This window comes from Pleurodeles waltl, chromosome 3_1 (assembly GCF_031143425.1).
Source record: "Pleurodeles waltl isolate 20211129_DDA chromosome 3_1, aPleWal1.hap1.20221129, whole genome shotgun sequence".
Lineage (NCBI taxonomy): Eukaryota > Metazoa > Chordata > Amphibia > Caudata > Salamandridae > Pleurodeles > Pleurodeles waltl.
The window spans coordinates 834,959,125-834,978,731 of record NC_090440.1 but is presented as its reverse complement, the minus strand read 5'-3'; the positions used below and the strand labels follow the sequence as shown (position 1 = coordinate 834,978,731).

At 43.6% G+C, this 19,607-nt stretch overlaps 1 protein-coding gene across 2 annotated transcripts in view; it reads left to right on the top strand.

Annotated features, from left to right (window-relative positions):
• The window catches only part of USH1C (USH1 protein network component harmonin), a 605,394-nt gene that overhangs the window by 149,824 nt on the left and 435,963 nt on the right, over positions 1-19,607 (top strand). For both annotated transcript variants that reach the window (XM_069223746.1, XM_069223747.1), the window contains exon 3: positions 13,528-13,671. In XM_069223746.1, the coding sequence (XP_069079847.1) occupies positions 13,528-13,671 (144 nt within the window). The remainder of the gene's footprint in view (positions 1-13,527; positions 13,672-19,607) is intronic.

Here is a 19,607-nt window from a genome sequence, read left to right as displayed (position 1 = left end):
GCTTGCTTTTTGTTAATGTGATACTTGGAAATCGCAGAACATTTAAATAATGGGTTTTATGGAATCCATATAAACACAAAGTTAACGCTTCAGTTTAATTTTCTCCTATTTCAAAATGCCGCCTTTACACACAGCAGGCATCTTGATCCCAGTGGCTGGTTGACACTGTGACATATTTATAACTGAAAAATACAGTCATTTATTTGAGTAGGAGAAATTTACAGTGCAGAAAAATTTTCCAGTTTATGAAAATTGTTGCTGAACCGATTTCTGCACTTTAGTTGTATGTTTGTGTTATACATGAAATGGTGCCACATATGGCGAACGATATTTGCCGTGCCACAAGTACATATAACACAGGCTCTTAGTCACCCATACATATATAGCCAATTCATTCACATCCATCTTCATACATCCCCACAGACCACGTTCTCATTGGCACACACAGTATCCCTGTCATAGTGCCCCTTGTCAAAGTATTTTATTCAAACTATAGTATCTGGCTCTAAAAACATTAAAGTCAATGAAGCTGGGTGTGAGGGTGTCTGAGAATAATGCACAAGTTGCTTTGCTTTCAGTAGCTCACAATGGTTTTCACTGATCAGAAGAAGTTGGGGACCCGGGATTAAGGGCCATATTTATACTTTTTGACGCTAAACTGCGCCGTGCAGTTTTGCGTCAAAAATAATACCGCCGGCTAACGCCATTTTGGTGCGCCGTGTGGGCATCAGATTTATACTTTGACGCATGGCGGCGCAAACCACAGGTGGGAGTCATTTATTTTTACGCACACCGCAGCGCCAAGTCGTAAAGCAAAACGACGTTAACGCGGTGGAAATGACTTTGGGTCGATTTACAACCCCGCAAACCGGATATGTGGCGTTTTTTGACGCAATAGCGTAAAAAAAAAACGCGAACATTGCCATTTCAGCAGAGGAGAGCCAAAATGGATCCCAGATGCCACTACAGACCCAAGGAAGATGACAACAGACCAGGAACCAGCCAGGAGGACCCACAAAATAACCTGGACACTTTTAAGAAGAAAAGAAAGTGTTGCTTCAGTGCAGAGGAGCAGGAAATTCTGGTTAAAGAGGTGACGGAACACCAGCCTGGGGAATTAAAATGCACTAATGTTAACTGTAAGCAGGGGGTGGACATACCTACTACACAATGCATGTAAGTCATCATATACATGGAGTGGCATGGGTAAAGGGGGATGGCATGGGGTCATGGCCTGCACAGACAGAAGATGGGGCACACCATTACACTACACCAACAACAGTCCCATGGGGGCATGCTGCCATGCCAACGATGGAGCAAAGGGAAAGCCACGCCAGGAGGGAAGGGCACAACGTCAAACTGACATCCCAGCACACGTCAGCCACCATACCCCCTACTTTAACTAGGGCCCTATTAACAACCTCTAGCCATACCAACAACTGGAATGTAACTGTGACAACAGTTGCCACTACCACCTCCGCTCTGTGTGCAGCTCAAGTAGTCAATGGCAGTAACCTCCCCATGGATTATACACACCTAAATTAGAGGGTTGAGGATGACAACTTCAACAATCCCCTGAAAAAAGACAAAGGCCCCAGTACTGTCAAATGTCAATGCCCATAGTTGTTGCAAGCATCAGCCAATGTCAACAACAATAGGAGCTACACAGCACTAAGGACATACCCATGCTGCGTATGTCAGGGTCCATCCTGTGCCTGGGTCACAATATAACATCCCAAATGTCATACTGCTCAGACAACAGCATTGAGGGGGAGGACACATGTAACTGGTCACTGAAATACACCTGCACAGTCAGAAGAGGAAATAGGACACTGCTACGATTATCAGGGCAATCCAATGTACCACACATTCCCAACATCAGCTGTACACATTACCAATGCCAACATCTATATCGTGCATAGGGTATGCTACATGTCAACTACATTTAAGTGGATATGAAGGATCAGAGACTGGGGCAGGTCTAGATTGTCAAGTGTGCTGCCAGTGCCATCAGAACACCCACAGCCAGTGAAAGGTCTCACCATAAGAATGGATGTAGACGGAGGGTTGAGTAGGACAAGAAGGTGGCAATTCACTATTTGGCCTAAAATATGACTAGAGGAGATGATGCAGAGAAGTCCAATAACTTAATACTATACATGTGACATGCAGTTGGGCCATAGGCCTGGGAGAATGCCCATCTGAAAGACTGGAGCAATAAACACGAAACAAGATCACAATGTGAATTCATCACAAGGCAGGCATGTCACATCACTATTGCCACAACACAGACACACTAATTGTACCCCGTTTCTTTGCAGAGGAAGATGGATCTCCTGCGGATATGCCTGTCCCAGAATACCCTGATGACATGGATAACAAGCTGATAAACATTCCCCAGGAGACCATCCAAGAGGTCCTTGGAACCCTCCAGACCCCATCTTCAGTCACAAGGAGGAGCACAGAACAAGCAACCATCGCAGAGGACCCACCCACCACCCCAATTGTAAGACCTGCCAGCTCCAATACAGCTGAGGACTCAGACGACACAGGCACCTGCTTTGAGCGAACTGTAGTCGGAGTACAGCGGGAGCTGGCCAAGGAGATGCGGTAGGGATGCAAACTATGGCAGCCAGCCTTGAGGGGGTGCGTTTGTGCATGATGTCAACTGAAGAACAAGCAGCAGCTATGCAAGGGCGAACAACTATCTTGCAGGAAGTAGAAAAAAGGCTGAAGGAAATCAGCATAGCTGTAATACAGCTGACCCAACACCTACAACAGCAATCCTGTCAACGCGTGCACAAATGCAACATCGAACCCCTCAGGGCTGACCTGGCAGCCTACCATCGTGATGTGGCTGCTATTCTCAAGAACCAACAGATCCTCCTTGCTGCAGTACTGCCCTTAAGACCTTCACAGGTAGCGTCGACCGGGATGTCTGACCCACGTCTTCTAACACTGAGGTGTGTGTTGCCCCTTCACAACCACCACCAACAAGGACAGATGAGGCAACACACACATCAGAAGAAGAAGACATGGAACCGATCACATTCACAAGGAAAAGTCCCTGCCACATGGCCAACTATTACCAAGGTCCTGCACTTTGTAACATGCCAGTCTTACAACTCTACTTAATGACTGTTCGGCTTACCACTGTATATCTTGTCAGCCTGCCCAGTGATTGTCTCTCTCTTACTCATTGTCAAATCCTGTCCCTCTGCACTGTCTGAAACATCACCCCAGCATGTCAAAAGCATTTCATTAACCCCTTGTGTAGGATCACAATGTAAGATGTCACTATAATGGACTCACAATTATGGACAATGTACATATAGCACTACAGCACTTTTCAATAAATAGCACTTACACAACAAATCTGTCTCTGGGTAATGTGACAAATCAACTGTGCAGTAGATAACTGAAATGTGCCTACTGTCAAATTACGTAGCTTGTCAATACAACTGTCCTGATATTATGTAGTCAGATAAATCTGCACAGTGCCCATGATTGCATCATACTCTGCCCTTCCTGAGGGACATATCTGATGACGTTAGAAACCATACACCATCATGCTGTGTTAGACAGAATAATGCTTCCTCAAGGGATATCTAAGTCATCAAATAGTGGCCTCAAAATGTTGTCACCATGCAATATTATCACATATAACAGTGCACACAAATCTAAGCAAACACTACAAAAACTGCATGAATGAAGCTGTCTGAGTTTACATACAAATAGGTAATCATGCTGAACTCTGTCACAAATGACGTATGTGAGTCACGAAGACAAGACTACAAGAGTGCTTACAAGAACTCATCTTATAAGGGTGTCCTTTATCATCACAATGCAGTCAGACCTAAAACTGTTCCCCCAATACCAAGTCTGGAAGCACTGTTTGTGACTTAGAAAACATACTTATCGACAGAAACACATTGGGATCCATATTAACTGTGATTGGTGGTTGCAACGAATGGTGGAAACTTTGCAAGGTAGCTCTGGGGTAGCTATCAATCTTACAGCTCAGTTGGGATTTGTTTGTAGCATAGGACACAAATGTAATAGAACAACATTCATGTACACTAATTCCAAGCCCATGATCAAGTAGCATTTAACACATACTGTTAAGGGTTAACTATATATTTATTAAATGCTAATCACAGAAGAGGAAACTGAGGGAAAAGTCTTACCTACCCTAATCTACCCTGACTACTCATCACCCACAACTGTCCCTAACTAACCTAAGCTAAACTTACTTATCACATGTAACGAAATGTTCTAAACATCCACTCCCCACCCCCCTTATGAGACGGGACACATGGAGGACAACACATACTAACCTAAACACATACTATACTATCCCAAACAAATATATATATTTTTTTATTTTTTATTTAATATATATATATTTTTTAAACACACAAGAACCCCAACATAGATCACCACCCACCCCCACACGTAATAAGTAAAAACAGAATGAATCAGGAACCCCACCCACTAACACTAACTAAACTAACAGCCTATACTAACCTATCACTAAGCCCCCTAAGCCCACTAAGTATGAGAAAAAGGAAAGAGGAGGGAGGGGAGAGAATCATGTCCATTGTTACATCAGTCTAGAGGTTGGCCTTCCGGAGGGTCCTCTTTATGGACTTCACACGCCTGTTAATGTGTCTAACATCCCGGATCAGATGGCTTAACTTTCGCAACACATGGTCCATCTTCCGTTCCATGTTGTGGAATGCTTCAGGGTCAACTGATGGAGCTGGGGCAGTCTGGGTACCGGTGGAGGAGGTCTGTGCGTGTGTGGAGCCAAGGCCAGTGGGCTGTCCTGCACCTGTAGCAATGCTGGGTCCTGGAAGTCCAGCAGATGTAGGGACAACAGTCCCAGTTATGGGTGGGGCCACCTGGCTTGAAGTGGTGGTTGTGCTGGGGCTGGCTGTGGCGGGCAAAGTAGGGCCACCCTGTGCGAAGGCCCTCCATGCCCCAGAGGCCCGTTCATGGCGGTATCGACGGGCCATCCTCCTGAACCCCGACTCTACCAGCAGGATGTGCTGGTATCTCATGGCCCGCTGCTGGAACTCACGTACCTGGTCTGGAGTCATGTTTGCAGCTGTGAAGACAAATGCAAATAATCTACATTCAATCAGACAATACATCTACATTACTTGTAACAGCTCATATCACAATACAGATCATTGAATGTCCCTGAGTAAGTACATGGCAGGCCAGCCTACAAAGGTCACATCACACATAGCACATCCAAAACCTACAAGTTGGGTAACAACTGGCATTGACTTGCCATCTGAGTTCTGCCAGTTATCAGCTAACAATCATGCTGCATATCCTCCGCCAATACCTGGGCTACAAATGTCAGTGTACGGAATGCAAAACTAAAGCCACATGGTCTGCAAGTTGAAACAGGACTTGCCAGTATAGTACCCATGTGCCATACCTGAGTGTGTATACTAGGTTCCGACCAAACAGTCACTTATTCACATGTATGTGTAACATACTGGTAGCATCAGTCCTAGGTACCCTATTCACAAACCCATGCCTGTGTTTGAGGGTGGAGGGGGTGGATAAACAACTAACAATTCCAAACAACATGGACACCGAGGAGTGTATAGAAAACTCCACACGTGTTTGGCTCTACACACACAACAGGTAAGGTCTATCAACAATTAGGAGTCTGCAAACCCTAGACCAATCATAGCGCCACACATGTCAGGAAATGCAGAGCTTGGTACACAACATATACTTCCAGTAAGGCATGACTTACATCAGACAAAGAGTTGCAAGAACACCCATGATCATGATTAGCATGCACACCTAGGCCATTACACTCAAGTTCCACATACTTGTAGCACTACATGTGGAAGTACATGCTGCTAGGAAGTTCTACCTACAGTTCAATAAGTACCTTGGTAAATAGGGAAGCAGAAGTCTGTTGGAGAGCAATTTGCTGTACCAATCTGGGAGAATGTGGGTCTGACATGCTGACTAAATCTGAGCTGACTTCCAGTGCGACTCTTGTTGAAACAAGTGTCATCCACATGACTCACCGCAGTACTCACTGTGGTGCCTACAGGAATGGCATACAATCCCTAGATAATACAATAGGATACGCATTGGCCAACTCAAAACATTTGAAACTGAAATCCCACTCATGGAACAAGACAAATGATTGGCCAACGCATCACACCTTGCTATGCGTTCAACACACAGGAGTCCATCACACATAACCAGCAAACACAACACATAACAGACATATCAACACTTACTGGAGTGGTTGGGGTCCTCAAATGTAGCCACCTCTCCCACAGTGTAGGGTGCCGGTCCACCTGTAAGGCATCAAAGGAAGGAATGTGCTCAAAATCTGTGCACTGACCAACAATTTCAAAGACATATACAATGTGTAGGCTGAATAAGAAAACGTCAGCCATTCAGACATGATGATACTGCATCTGATATATCACGGCCAACTTGTTCATAGCATGGGTCTCCCGTGACAGTTACACACATATCTGCACACATGCAGTGGCCCTAACTATCATGTGGTGGCAAACATGCCCCGTCATTAGTGACCAGAAAAAAATATTGAGTGTAATCGTCTCATCATGTGCATCCAAGAGAGACATCCAAAGCCTGGTTACTTGAAGACTGCATTACCAGTCAAACAGCCTATGTGGCCATCACACATTTATTACACATAGGTACAGTGTACAGAGGGACAGGGACTTTTGTAAGCCCTCATGTTGCTACAGTTTCTTCATTTGATGTGGCCCAGCTATGGTGATTTGCATCAACCATGGAGATGTGAACCCATGTGCATACCTTTGGACTGCCATCCCTAATTGGAATGTGACACAACTAACTCCAACAAACATTCTAAGATGTTAGCTGAGGGCACCTTACACCTTTTCACGATGTTTTCAAATCCAGATGTGACATGTATCCAAAAAGATAAAGGACCACAATAATCCCTAACATTCATAGAACTTCCGTGAACGCTTTCCTTCCACACTAACCAGACTCACATGAGACATATGTCTGGGCCACTTTGCTATCATCAATTGACGTGAAGCCAGCACTCATTTTCTGCATCATGTAGTGATTCTAAAGTCAGTCTAGCTATTGCGTCAACAAAGTTTAGCCAATATGTTAGTACATTTTTACTTCTCTGGCAAATGTGGCCTATATAGACATGATTGGCTCCTATTTTGTTTGGTTGTCTGACACAAAGGCAGCACCAATTTACTTAACGGAAAAGTATCCTGTAAGTTTGCAGAGCACGTGCTACCTGACAGCTAGCAATTGTGATCCTTCCCATAGTGCATCAATTACCCTGTATGTTTCCCCAACATTACACATAGTCAGCAAGTTAGCTGGCAGATATTGTACAAATCATCTGATGTCACTACAGAGCATTTAATCGTGCACATTTACATGATTAGTACTCACCAACAGGGCCACCAATCACGATTCCCAGGTGGTCCAAGAGATCCTTCTCCCTGGTGATGAGGTCAGCACACCGGTGCTTCAGCTGGTGGTCACTCCTCTGGCTGTCATACGCACGCTGCAGGTGATGCAGCACCTGTCCCCACCGGATTCTGCGCGCCTCAGTGTGATACCCCTGTATCACCCATCATCAGTGGCAAGAAATGACACACAAGCCATATGAAGCCCCCCAACTCCTCTTCACCCATCCTGCCAAGACGTGGCCTACCAGACATTGTACAAATGAGAAAGGGAATAGGGGTTAAAGAAATAGAAAGGGGAAAAGGGGGAAAGTAGGGGTACAAATACAGAAGAAAAGTAAACTTAACCACTAAAATAGCCCAACTATCCCCAAACTAGCACTACCCACAACAGACTCCCAAAAACAACAAAAACACTAGAAAACTGGACAAATGTACACAAAACACAGTAGGACAGTATACACCAACAATGTTTATTTCACAAATTGACAATAGAGACAGCACACAGGACACAAAATCACAAAATCAATGGACACCACTCTCAACACAGCCACACAGTCTAGAAGAATCACAGACTGCAAAGTGAAAGTGAAAGTACACCCACTGTACATGATCTGTAAACAGGATATCCTATTACATCACTTCCTGAATAAAATGTCTGCCCTTTTTCGCGTTATGCGTCATATTTTTTTCACGCATACAGTTTGTGCGTCATAATTTTCGACGCACAGGAGAGAAAATTAGCCCGCATCCAAATAATAGTAAATAGTCTGTACAATGATCTGGATGTGGCCTAATTTTCACTCCTGTGTGTAAAAAAAATGACGCAAATTCTGTATTGGTGTACAAAAAATTACGCATAACGCTAGCAACGTCAAAATTTCATTGCATGAACTGGTTTTGGGCATTTTTTCAGTTTTTATGTTATGTTACATTTGGGACACATCAGAGATAGGCTGATGGCACCCACTATGGTGCTGATGGTGTATGTTCACATATGTGACATCATACTGCAGCAGACCATTACCCGCTACTTCCTTCACAGTATTTTGACGGTTGGCTGACGCACTAGATGGCCATATGTGTGGCCTACATATATGTATTGCACAAATTGGGCATGTTTGGCATCAGGAGAGGATAGCAATGTGACTCACATATGTACAATACCTAAATGCCTATGGCTCAGTGTGTGTGCTGTGGCAACTAATGTATTTGTCGACCAAGTGTGTGTGCATCACATGATGCATTATTGCACATATGCTTGTTTGAATGTGTAGTCCATGTGTCCAAACCTTAGATGCAAGTCATTGTGGAACTGAGAGAGGACATGTGTTAGTCATACATGTAGCTACATCCGTTATGTGCACTTCCAAGATTTAGGGTAATGTAGACATATGACAAAACATGCACCAGATAGATGGCAGAAGCTTGTTCATGTCAATGGTCCACATTTTCTACATCCTATGTCCTAGATTTTTGGTAACAGCTTCCTAGGCACTTGTTGGTGAATCCCACAGTGAGTCATACACATGCATTGAGGAAGTGGGTACCATATTGTTTGCCCAGACAGACCAAGGTGAACCACAAATGTATGATGACGCCACAGTTGTGGTCATATAACTGAGCCACAACTCTCAAGTGGCTGTGGTGGACCAGCAGACGAGGCATTACGTGTCCACATATTTCCAGTGATCAATTGCACATAGGTATCTTGTTCATGTGTGTGGTCCAATCTTGAGCCTGTATATTTATGGGGGTGTAATTTGTCACAGTTAGGTCCAGGACTCATCATGAGTCAGTGGCAGCTATTCCTGTATCTACTGAGTATCCTTTGTTGATCAATGTGAGTAAAGTGGATGTGGACATAAGAACCTACATGGGGATGGTCCCACCCTGTCACTAAAGACGTGTAATGAGACAGTCAACAGGCAACCTTGGTGTGCTGAGTGAGATAATGTCTCATGTGTCATGTTCCGGCAGGTGTCATTACAACATTTGTACACAGGTTAGCCTCTGCAATTCCCACTGCATCTGGGAACATCATAGCCTCTGTGCTGATTATTCTCACAGCTATTCACCACACATGGCCCATCAATATGTTGTGAGCAATGTAATTCTGTGTGTGAACTGTCATGGTCCTGACATGTGTGGATTTTTCATGGACATTATCAGAGGTTGCTGGTTCTGCTGAAGGCCCCATACCCAATCCCTTCATACGGCCCTGGGACACTGTCACACTTTGTCATTCATGCATAAATGAGACCCAGACAAGGGATGGGCCATGAATTTTGGTTTTCACAGAAGATTTAACTCATATGGCACAGTTAAAAGGCAGATGATGCTATAAAATGTATTTGGGTATGCATTGAAGAAGCACATGCCCAAATACCCTCTGATGAATGAGAGGTTTGCTAACGCAAGTGTGGTACATATGTAGCCACAGGGATACTCTAGGGTGACGCACAGACAGATGCCAGTCAGGCTGACAGGATGCAGGGTGAATCAGGATCCAGCAATTTGACAAGTTACATAATCAGTGGTCTGACTAAGACTGTTTGGAGGACGAACTAGACAGTTGGCATGTCAAACTGTGTATGTCCTGTGTTTTTGAAGGTGACAAATGAACCCAAGGGCTGTGTTACACGGCTTAATTAGTATCAATGCTTAACGGTGTATTTAACAAAATGGCAACTCCTATGCTGTTCCAAGCATCAGCAGGGGCAGTGCTTGTTGAAATGGGTGGTGTGCATGGAGGTGATCACAGGTGTGGGCTGCATCCGTTTCTCACAAGTCCTGTAGGTTAGATTTGCATTCTAATGGCCAACAGAGATTTTCACACGGGAAGTAATCTACAGGTGCTAACAGGGCTTGGAAACTAGAAGCCAGTGTATTAATTGACCTGACGTCCATGCAGTCAGATGTTCTATGACAATGGTATACCATAGGAAAGGGTGTAGCATACTGGATTGCTATTGACAAGCTGTGTGTGTAGAGGAGGGAATATTAGGGTACACATCTTACTATTCCAGGGACCTCTTCAGACAGGTGGGTTGTGACCAGGTGCATGGGTGTGTCAGGAGTTAGGAAATGGGCTGACATGTACATGGAATGTCATGTGCGCAATGCTGATCATATGTGTGGCACTTGTGCTGTCTATGTACTGCTTCTATGGAACTCTGGTCACAGATAGCCCTTGCAAATATTAGATGCAGTTGGACTTACTGCTGTCAAGGGTCTGGTCAGACATTCCTGTTACTGATGCAAAAGCACATCCACTGCCTCATAATGAGGCTTGTTTTCCCCTTATTGAGTAATGGTGTCTTAGTTGTGAGCCATATGCTGCGATGAACCATGATTTCAACATGTATGTGTGAAATAGGTGTGGTCCTCTGCTATTGCCCTTCAAAGCTGAAATGTACAGGATATATGTCATTTACAGTGTGTGTGTATGTGACCATTGTATGATACGCATCACATTTGCTCTGGGATTTTCAGTGTCCTAATCGGTAGATCATCAATGCTCCATGAGGCAACACTCTTATTCTGATAGTTAGAGATGAAGGTGTGCAAAAATGAATAGCCAAACGATGTTATGGTGATTATTATAGGTGTTTATTTAAATTAGTTCATAAAGTGGTGATGGTGATTATATTTAAAAGAAATTGTTCACGATATGTTGCCGCCTGCATAAACCAGCGGCCGTGTTCTGTTGTTCCCCCTCATGTTGCAGGCCACCATCATCCTCTTCCTCCTCTTCAGGCATGTGTGGCTCGGGTTCCAGGAGGGGAATGTTCCTTTTTATACAAATATGGTGCAGAATAGCACATGTTAGGATGATCTTACAGACCATCTCCGGGGAATGTAGGAGGCTGCCACCAGTGATGTCAAGGCACCGGAAACTTGACTTGAGGATGCCGAAGGTCCTCTCGACTATGGTGCGTGTTCTCCTATGTGCGTCATTGTAGGCACGCTCTGCTGCAGTACTCGGGTTGACAATAGGTGTCATTATCCATGGCTGGATGCCATACCCCTGATCAGCTGCAAGAGAAAATGAAGGGGATCATGTTGATGTAGCTAGTCCTATTGAAATCACCTTTCTTGGCAGTAGTTGTCTTGTGTTGTCTGTGACTCTTTTGTGTTAATATGTTGCATCCTAGGCTTGTAGGATGTACCATCTGCATTGTGTTGTTTCCTTGGCTGAACAAGTGTTTGGCTGCTAACCGGTTGTCAGCAGTATGTTTTGGGATTTGCAGTACAGTGTGCCCTCCCTAGCATTGTGACTTGTGATACAGGTGTCCCTGTGTCTTCACTGGGGGTGAGATGATAGTTCCATACTCAGGTTAAGATTGACAGTGTTGTTAACATGTTCATATCAATGTACCCTGGACATCCCATACCTTTAGACTTATGCAATGGATTAATGTAAACTTCATTGAGACACTTACAATTTGCAAGGATACATTTAGGCAACCCACTCCAAACTTTGTGATCTTTGACGTCTTAACATTAGACTGTACACTAATTTCAGATGTGTGACAGGTTCAATGGTGACCTAAGAAACATGGCTAGCGGTGTCACAACCTCAGGGTGTTCCTGTTGACATGTTGCTGTTGTGGTGAATGTGTTGTGTGTCCTAGAGGGTTGCTTTGCAGTGTGTATATAAGTAAGTTTCTGTACTTACCAACAAGTAGTCCATAGCCATACCGTCCATCCTGGAAGTGTTGAATGATGGTGCTGTGATGGAAGATGAATGAGTCATGGAAACTCCCAGGATATTTAGCCACGATGTTGGTGATCAATCCTTGGTGATCGACAATGGCCTGCACATTGATGGAATGTGTGTGCTTCCTGTTGCGGTATAGGTGTTCAGTTGCAACAGGTGGCACAAGGCGTACATGTGTGCAGTCGATTGCACCAAGGACGTGTGGGAAGCCACTAATGAGGTAGAACCCTTGTTTTGTTTCCTGCTGCTTCTGCAGTGTTTTTGGGAAGCAGATGTGGTGGGGTGTAAGTCCAATGATGGCATCCAGTACTTTGGGCAAAAAGGCAGAGAATGATGGCTGTGATATTCCCGCAACCAGGGCACCAGTTGTTTGAAAAGTGCCACTTGCCAGCATGTGTAGTACGGCAAGCAGCTTGGTTTCTGTTGGGATGGTGCGGGTGTCAGCAAAGCGGGTGCCACCTGCGGCTCAATGTTGCGCAGCACCTGCTGAATGGCCTGCCAGTTCAACCTGTACCTCTGGATGATGTTGTGTTCCCTGAGGCCATGAATGGTTGTTCTGGGGCGGAATATCCTCTCCTGTCTTCTGCGCTGCCTTTGGGGTCCCTGCTGGTTTTGTGGTAGCTACTGCGTCTGCATGCATGCTGGATAAGAATCACCTCCATGTCTCCCTTTTGCTGCTCTGCTGCTCTGCTGTTGCTTCTGTGTGTTCTGATTAAATACAGGTGTGTTTGCCCCATTTTAACGCCTGCCCTGACCCAGGCATTACATTTTGACGCAAATCGGACTGTGCGTCATTTTCCGGCTCCGCCTCCCGGCCGTGCGTCATTTTTGCCCGAAAGCATAAATACGACGCACTGCTGTTTAAGTCATTTTTTTGGACGGGAACGCCTACCTTGCATATGATTAACGCAAGGCGGGTTGCCGCTTCCAAAAAATTACGCTCACGGTGGAATTTTGACTACCGCGGGCTCGGGTGTCAAAGTTTAAATACGGGGCAAGGTTTGCGCTGTATGTGCGTCAAAATTTTTTACGCACATTCGGCGCAGATGGAGTATAAATTAGAGTTTTATGACTTCGTCTTAGTAAAACTAGAAATGGCAACACCAAAGTGTTAGAAATACTAAAATGCAGTGCTTGTTACTACTTTCTCTCCTTTTTCAATGTCCTAGGTAGTTTTATTTTTGTAAGGAAATGTGGGAACAGAAATGTAGTAATACATGATACATAACATAATTAAATGACACTACGTTTACTATGAAGAGGTGAGCACACTCTATTAATCAGTTTTAGGCGGCAGCCTTATACAGTTTTCTTGACATTTTTCAGGGCTATGAATCTACCAGTGTTCGTGGGAGACTTGAAATTAGTGATTAATGATCCAACTCGTTTGCCATTGTTTGATGCTATTCGTCCTTTAATACCTCTGAAGCATCAAGTTGAATATGATCAGCTCACTCCAAAAAGATCAAGGTAAGTGTTGACCAATGTGTGCCACCATCACAGCTGATGAATGTTTTAAGGGATTTTGTGGCTGTGCTATGGTCAAATAGCAGTGAGAGAGAGCAGGGTGCAACACGTTAATTTGGAACTTAATTTGCAGTAGCTCCAGCAGCTGCCTGGCAGGTGCTCGACATTAATGGGGAATGAAACTGCTTCCAGAACAGAGGCAATGGCCTGGGAGTGGAAGGTGCTTTTCCCCTCACAGAAACAGCAGTTAGAGTGGTTCCACAAACATCAGGGTACTTCTACACTAATGGAAAATAAATCCCATCTGCCTTATTACAAGTGCCATAGGATATTATGTACTTGAAATAAGGTGGACAGGATATCCATCTCATTTGTGATGGAGTAACTCATCCACTAAAGTCTAAATCAGGCACTTTCTAAATCAGGACCTTTATTTTATAACTTAGTTACTGCTGAATTCAGTGTGATCAGGGCATAAGATGTATGTTGAATGTAGGATAAATTAGGACAATTTTGATGTGGGTTTGCATGTGTCATTAGTATGAGGGGCGCTACTAACTGTAATTCAGTGAAAAGTGATTACTGGTATCTAGTTGTTCTTCAAGCCTGTGACAGACCTGCCATTATTACGTGAAAACTATTGACTGCATGATCGTCATAAGCAAAGAGGCTTCTCTTTGCATTATACTAATTGTGAAGACAGTTCAAATAGGTTGAGCGCACAGTGCAAAAATCTTATGTATAGTGGAACAACTGTGGAACCAGTACAGGTGCTGTGCTCACTGATACTGTCTACATGTGTGAACAAAAGGCAGGTTGCAAAAAAACTATTGAATCCAGGTTTTTGTGTTTTTATTTGCTGGAGCCTGAGTTATAAACCCCTGCTTGAGGTTTTTAAGGATAGTGCACAAGTAACTTTAGCCCCATGGTGATTGGGATGCTTTTTTAATTTAGTTGGCATCTTTCATTTTGTTTGGAACTGATGCTGAAATACTCTCCATGCCCATTTATTTGCAGTGTTGTAAGTAAGTCCAAAAAACTATTTTTTATAATTTTATTTAAATCTTCTTAGTGCCATTGCTGTGGAAAATGTTTGTAAAAGATGCAAATTTCCAGTGCTTAAAAGAACTCTTAAAGGAAAAGACCATAGTCTCCATCCTGTGACATTTGAAGAAATCCTCACCCCACCGAGTACGGGTTTTGTAGAAGTACTTGTGGCCAACAATTCATGAATCTCAACACAGTATTCTGCATTAGTATTTATTGGAGTGCACTATGAAAAGTTTCCTAAATTTTAAGTTGTTTAAGCTAAGTCAGCAGTATACTTTCAAAAGCCTGTTGTTCAACCAATAGCAAGGTCATATTCAATGGAGTGCACGGTAGCAACATATACTCAAACCAGATGTCATCCTTTTAGGAACCCGTATGTATACTCCTGTGTATATTCTGCAGCACTTTCTTAATGTCTGTCCTCAGAAGGGAAGTTGGTCAACACAATTTGAAAACAGATTAATTTTGCCCACTTTAAAGACAAAAAATACCATGATTGCCTTTTGGTCATGATATCAGAGATTAAGCTTTCTCAACACTTGATGGCACACCTTCAAAAGAGGATATGTAATACTAGTTACTGTTTTTTGCACAGTTTAACTGGAATACCATCTGTTCATATGCCTTTCTATTTTTTGGCCCTGCCACTCCCTCCAAAGCTTCTTCTTTTTTTGTAAGTCAAGAAACTGAAACCATGCTTCTTCTGGCTGCTGACTAACTGAGGCTGATCAATGATGAGGGAGATAACCCATCTTTGATCATGCTCCTCTAGCCTGGCACATTTAATGTGGTGTACTATTCTGTTCTCCAGCTTAAATTAAATAGTGTAGGTATATCTGGCACTTTTTGCCTAAATGGTCTCTTCTTTCTTAGCCATCCACTCCCATGTTTTTATTGCACAAGCCTGAAAATTAACTGTGAGTTCTAAAAGTTCTTCTCTCTTGTCATTACTGATTAATATGCACTTCAGATTGCAGCTTTGCCTAATCAAGCTTTATGGGTACAGTACTAATGGATGCAGACAACATTCTACTAATTGTCAGACTTGACCATCACACACCATCCTCCTTATCCTCAGTGAAAATCAATCTGAAATTAAGTCCTAGATTAATTAAACCATATTTAAAGTCAATGCTAAGACAACTAAGTTACTGCTTCTGCACAAAATTAGACTGAGGTGGCAAACTTTCTTTGGTTGTCTTCTCTCTGTGTCCCCCCTGGACACTATCACCTAAAGTAAAATCACATGGGTTCTGGCTCATCAATACCCTATTCTTACAAGATTAAAATCACCTTTATTTGCCTTTCCACTCTAAAGACTTTGAGTAAGCAACTGTCTTTTATTCTTAAAGCCCTTCATTCAAAAATCATATCTGCATACGTCCTCTCATATTTTGACATTTGCAACTAGCTTTACTTTGGCTCGCTTGACACTTCTACTTCAGTGTAGAACTTGGCTGTTTGGAGAACATGGAGCTACAACAGGTTTTACTATGCAAAACAAGCCAAGAGAAATATCCATTGACTTCCTAATAAGCAGTGGGTGCAGTTGTCCCATCTCTGTGAATCATACATCACAAGCGGCCTAGGTAACATCACGCATGGAGAAGATGTAATATGGGGCAATGGAAACAACAATCATGGTGGAAAGGCACTTCCAGAGGCATTTGTGATACATGCTGCCCCAGCTGTTGAAGGGTCAGTAGTTGAGATTCAGGTACATTAGGTAGAACCTTATAAAGAAACCTTAGATCTGTGGACTAGTATCTAGCAAGAGTGTTTGTTTCAATTCTCAATTTTTCTTAACATTTCTTACCATTTCACACCTATATTCACTGCCTAAACTTTTGTGTTTTTTCCCATTGGGCTTCCTTCAGTCCATCTCTTTTCTCCTTATCTAATTGTGCCCATGTGTTCGCTAGTATTGATTTTGCTCTGTAGATCTGCGCTCCTGTGCTCCTGTGTTCCTTTGTATGGACTTTTCTCTGGACATTCCCTCTGTTAATGCAGATATAACTCCAACACCCTGGTGCTGTGGGGCTCATCTCATCTTTGTATTTTGGGCTGTGTTCCATGTTTGCACTGGGTGAATGACTGTTATTTGTATTTACAACTTTGTCTTGTGATTTACATTCTTGCTGCTGCTTGTTTACTGTACTCTGTCTCTGTAGCTCAACAGATAAATTGTGCTTTTCAACAGCGACCTGTAACCTATAGACTCCAGTCAAGGTATTTTACTACCCAAACCTCCTGGAATTCATTCTCTCACTCTCTCTCTCTAATACTCCCATATCTCTTCACCCTTCAGTGTAGATTTCCTCCACTTTCCTGGAGTGAACTATATTAGTGGGTGAACTTACAAAGGAAGAAGGTGGGCTTGAACTGGACTTCAGATTTTCTACATTAAAACAGGTCTCCAAGACAGAGGGCGGTGCTTACTATATGATGGAGCAGGAGCACGGCTGTAAATCAGCATTGCTCCCTAGGGGTGTAGCTTTGCCAGTAAGATTGGGGGGGTGTAAGCTACAAATTTCCCAACAACCACGTGGGTATATCATGGTACAATACATTATTTCAAAAAGCAGAGAATGAGGGGACTTAAGTGGCAGTGGGAAGGGAATATACTGTAAAAACCCAACAGTTTTAAGAACTTCAAAACAGAGGGTAGAGAGAGTAAAAACCTAGGTGAAATCCGACAGCCACCTCACAATACCTGACTGAAAGCACCTGTACCTAACTATTTACTAGAGAATACATTTATTAGGGGGTTGTAATGCCCTAAAAACCCCTCTAAAGCTAAGCCCCTGATGCTCCCATCCAAACAAACCCACAGTTTCGTGCCTTATTTAGAGCCCAGGATGTGTCAGGTTTACACCAGAACAGTCTCTGCTAGTTTCACCAGTAAACCTCTGAGCTTGCTGCCAAACCAGACTCCTCCAGAAAAATCACGTCCTTTTTGTACTGCAAGGCCCAAGGCTCCTTTGAGAATAGCTTTCTCTTATCTTAGAACATTATTAAAAGTTGAAAAATCTGTATCTTGGTTACCTATAATATACATCTGTTGGAAAAAGGATTATTGGTGAGGGCAGATAAGTACCTACACTTAGCAATAGGCCACTAACCTCCACATAGGTCCAATTAGGTCTCAATAAATTAAACCTAGCTCAACCCTTGGTAGCTTGGCAACGAGCGACAAGGCTTAGCTTAGGAGACAAGATATAAAGCATTCAAATATCACAAAACAGTAATTAAATAAAACACAAGAGACAGTTTAAAAATCCACAACCAATTTTTAAAAATAGGAAATATTTTTTGCGTTAGAATGACACCAAAACAAATAAGATCGGATAAAGGGAACCGGAGATATACATTTTTAAAAATTAAAGCTTTTTTGCGCTTAGAAACTAATAGCTCCAATCTGGTCACACTTCGACCGGGGCAAAGTCACAGTTTAAGGTCAATCGCAATGGAGCCCTGTTCGGTTACACCCCGCAGGAGGCCTTGGTCAAAAGTTTACCTTCGGACTTAGTCGTTTTCTTGAAGATTTTCTTTAGCGGGACCAAGTCGCCAGAGCAATCCGACCTCCTGGAACTCTTCCTCGGATACGCGTCGCGGGATCCCTCGGTGGAGATTTCTACCTTCGGACTCAGTAGTTTTTTCAAGATGAAAATCCTTGGACGGGGCAAACCTGAATCTTGATCTGACGTCCTTGGAGCCCTCTTCAGATAAACTGCCTGGGAGGTCCCCGTCAACTTTCTACTTTCAGACTTAGTCACATTTTCAGAGATTTTCTTCACCGGGATGAACCTGCAATTCAGGCTGGGACGCAGTTGAGGCAAGCCGGCTAGAGTTGCCACGGCGGATTGGTCCCTTTAAGGAGCTTTTTTCAAAAAGTTCTCCAAACTTCTGTATCTTCTCTCAGATGTTCTTTTACGGTTCTTTTGAGGTCCACAGCTCACCCCAAAGTTCCAGAAGCTCTGAGATGCTCCTTGAGGGTGCAGACTAAAACTCCCAGAATGCACCTGGCGCAAACTCCAAATTGGCCACTAGACAGTGGTCAGCTGGTCAGTTTTTTCAGGAGTTGGTGTAGGGGACTCTGGTTAGCCATTTTTACTTGTAGAAAACAGGGAGTCCCTCCTTGAACCAGTTGAAGCCAGGCAAAGTCCTTCTTGTGGTGAAGCCCAAGTGTGCAGCTGGTGCAGTCCTCCAGAGTGCAGTGCAGGGCAGTCCTTCTCCTGTAGTTCTTCCTTGTAGGGATCTGGGGTGTGGGTGCAGCTCTGCTAGTTTTATCCTTGCTCCTGGGTGAAAAACAGGGGGGTCCTTCCCCCTGTGATGACCACTTCCTGGGAAGTGTGAAAAAAATCAATCCCAGGGAGCAACATTCATCAAAAATCCATCATGGCTGAAATTGAGTTTTGGAGGTTACGTATGGCTGAGTCCTCCCACTGGTGTGGCTAAAAATCCTAAACACACCTCTCTCTGCCCTCTCCTAATCTAATCAAGGGGGCACCTAATTGTCTGGGTTTGCAGGCTGTGGGGGAGGTGCTCCAAATGTCCTTCTGTGCTTTTGAAGACCAGTTTGGCAGCCCTCACCCCTACCTGCTTCTCCATCTGCTAAGAGAAGTTCTCCTCCCCCAGGCACATCTCTTTGTGTTCAGCCCAGGCTACTTCACACTTCATCAAGGCAGCCTGGCCAGGCTCCCAGAGGCTGGCCAATCAGAGCAGAGCAGTACACGGCTGAAGTTTACAACTTTTTAGGTAGAGTTTAAAACTCTTTACCTGAACAGGTTTAATTAAATCCAACAATTGTAAGTTGTGGGATTTATTATAACAATTAATTTGATACCAAACTTGGGTCCCTAAACCTACATGCCCTACCATATACTAGG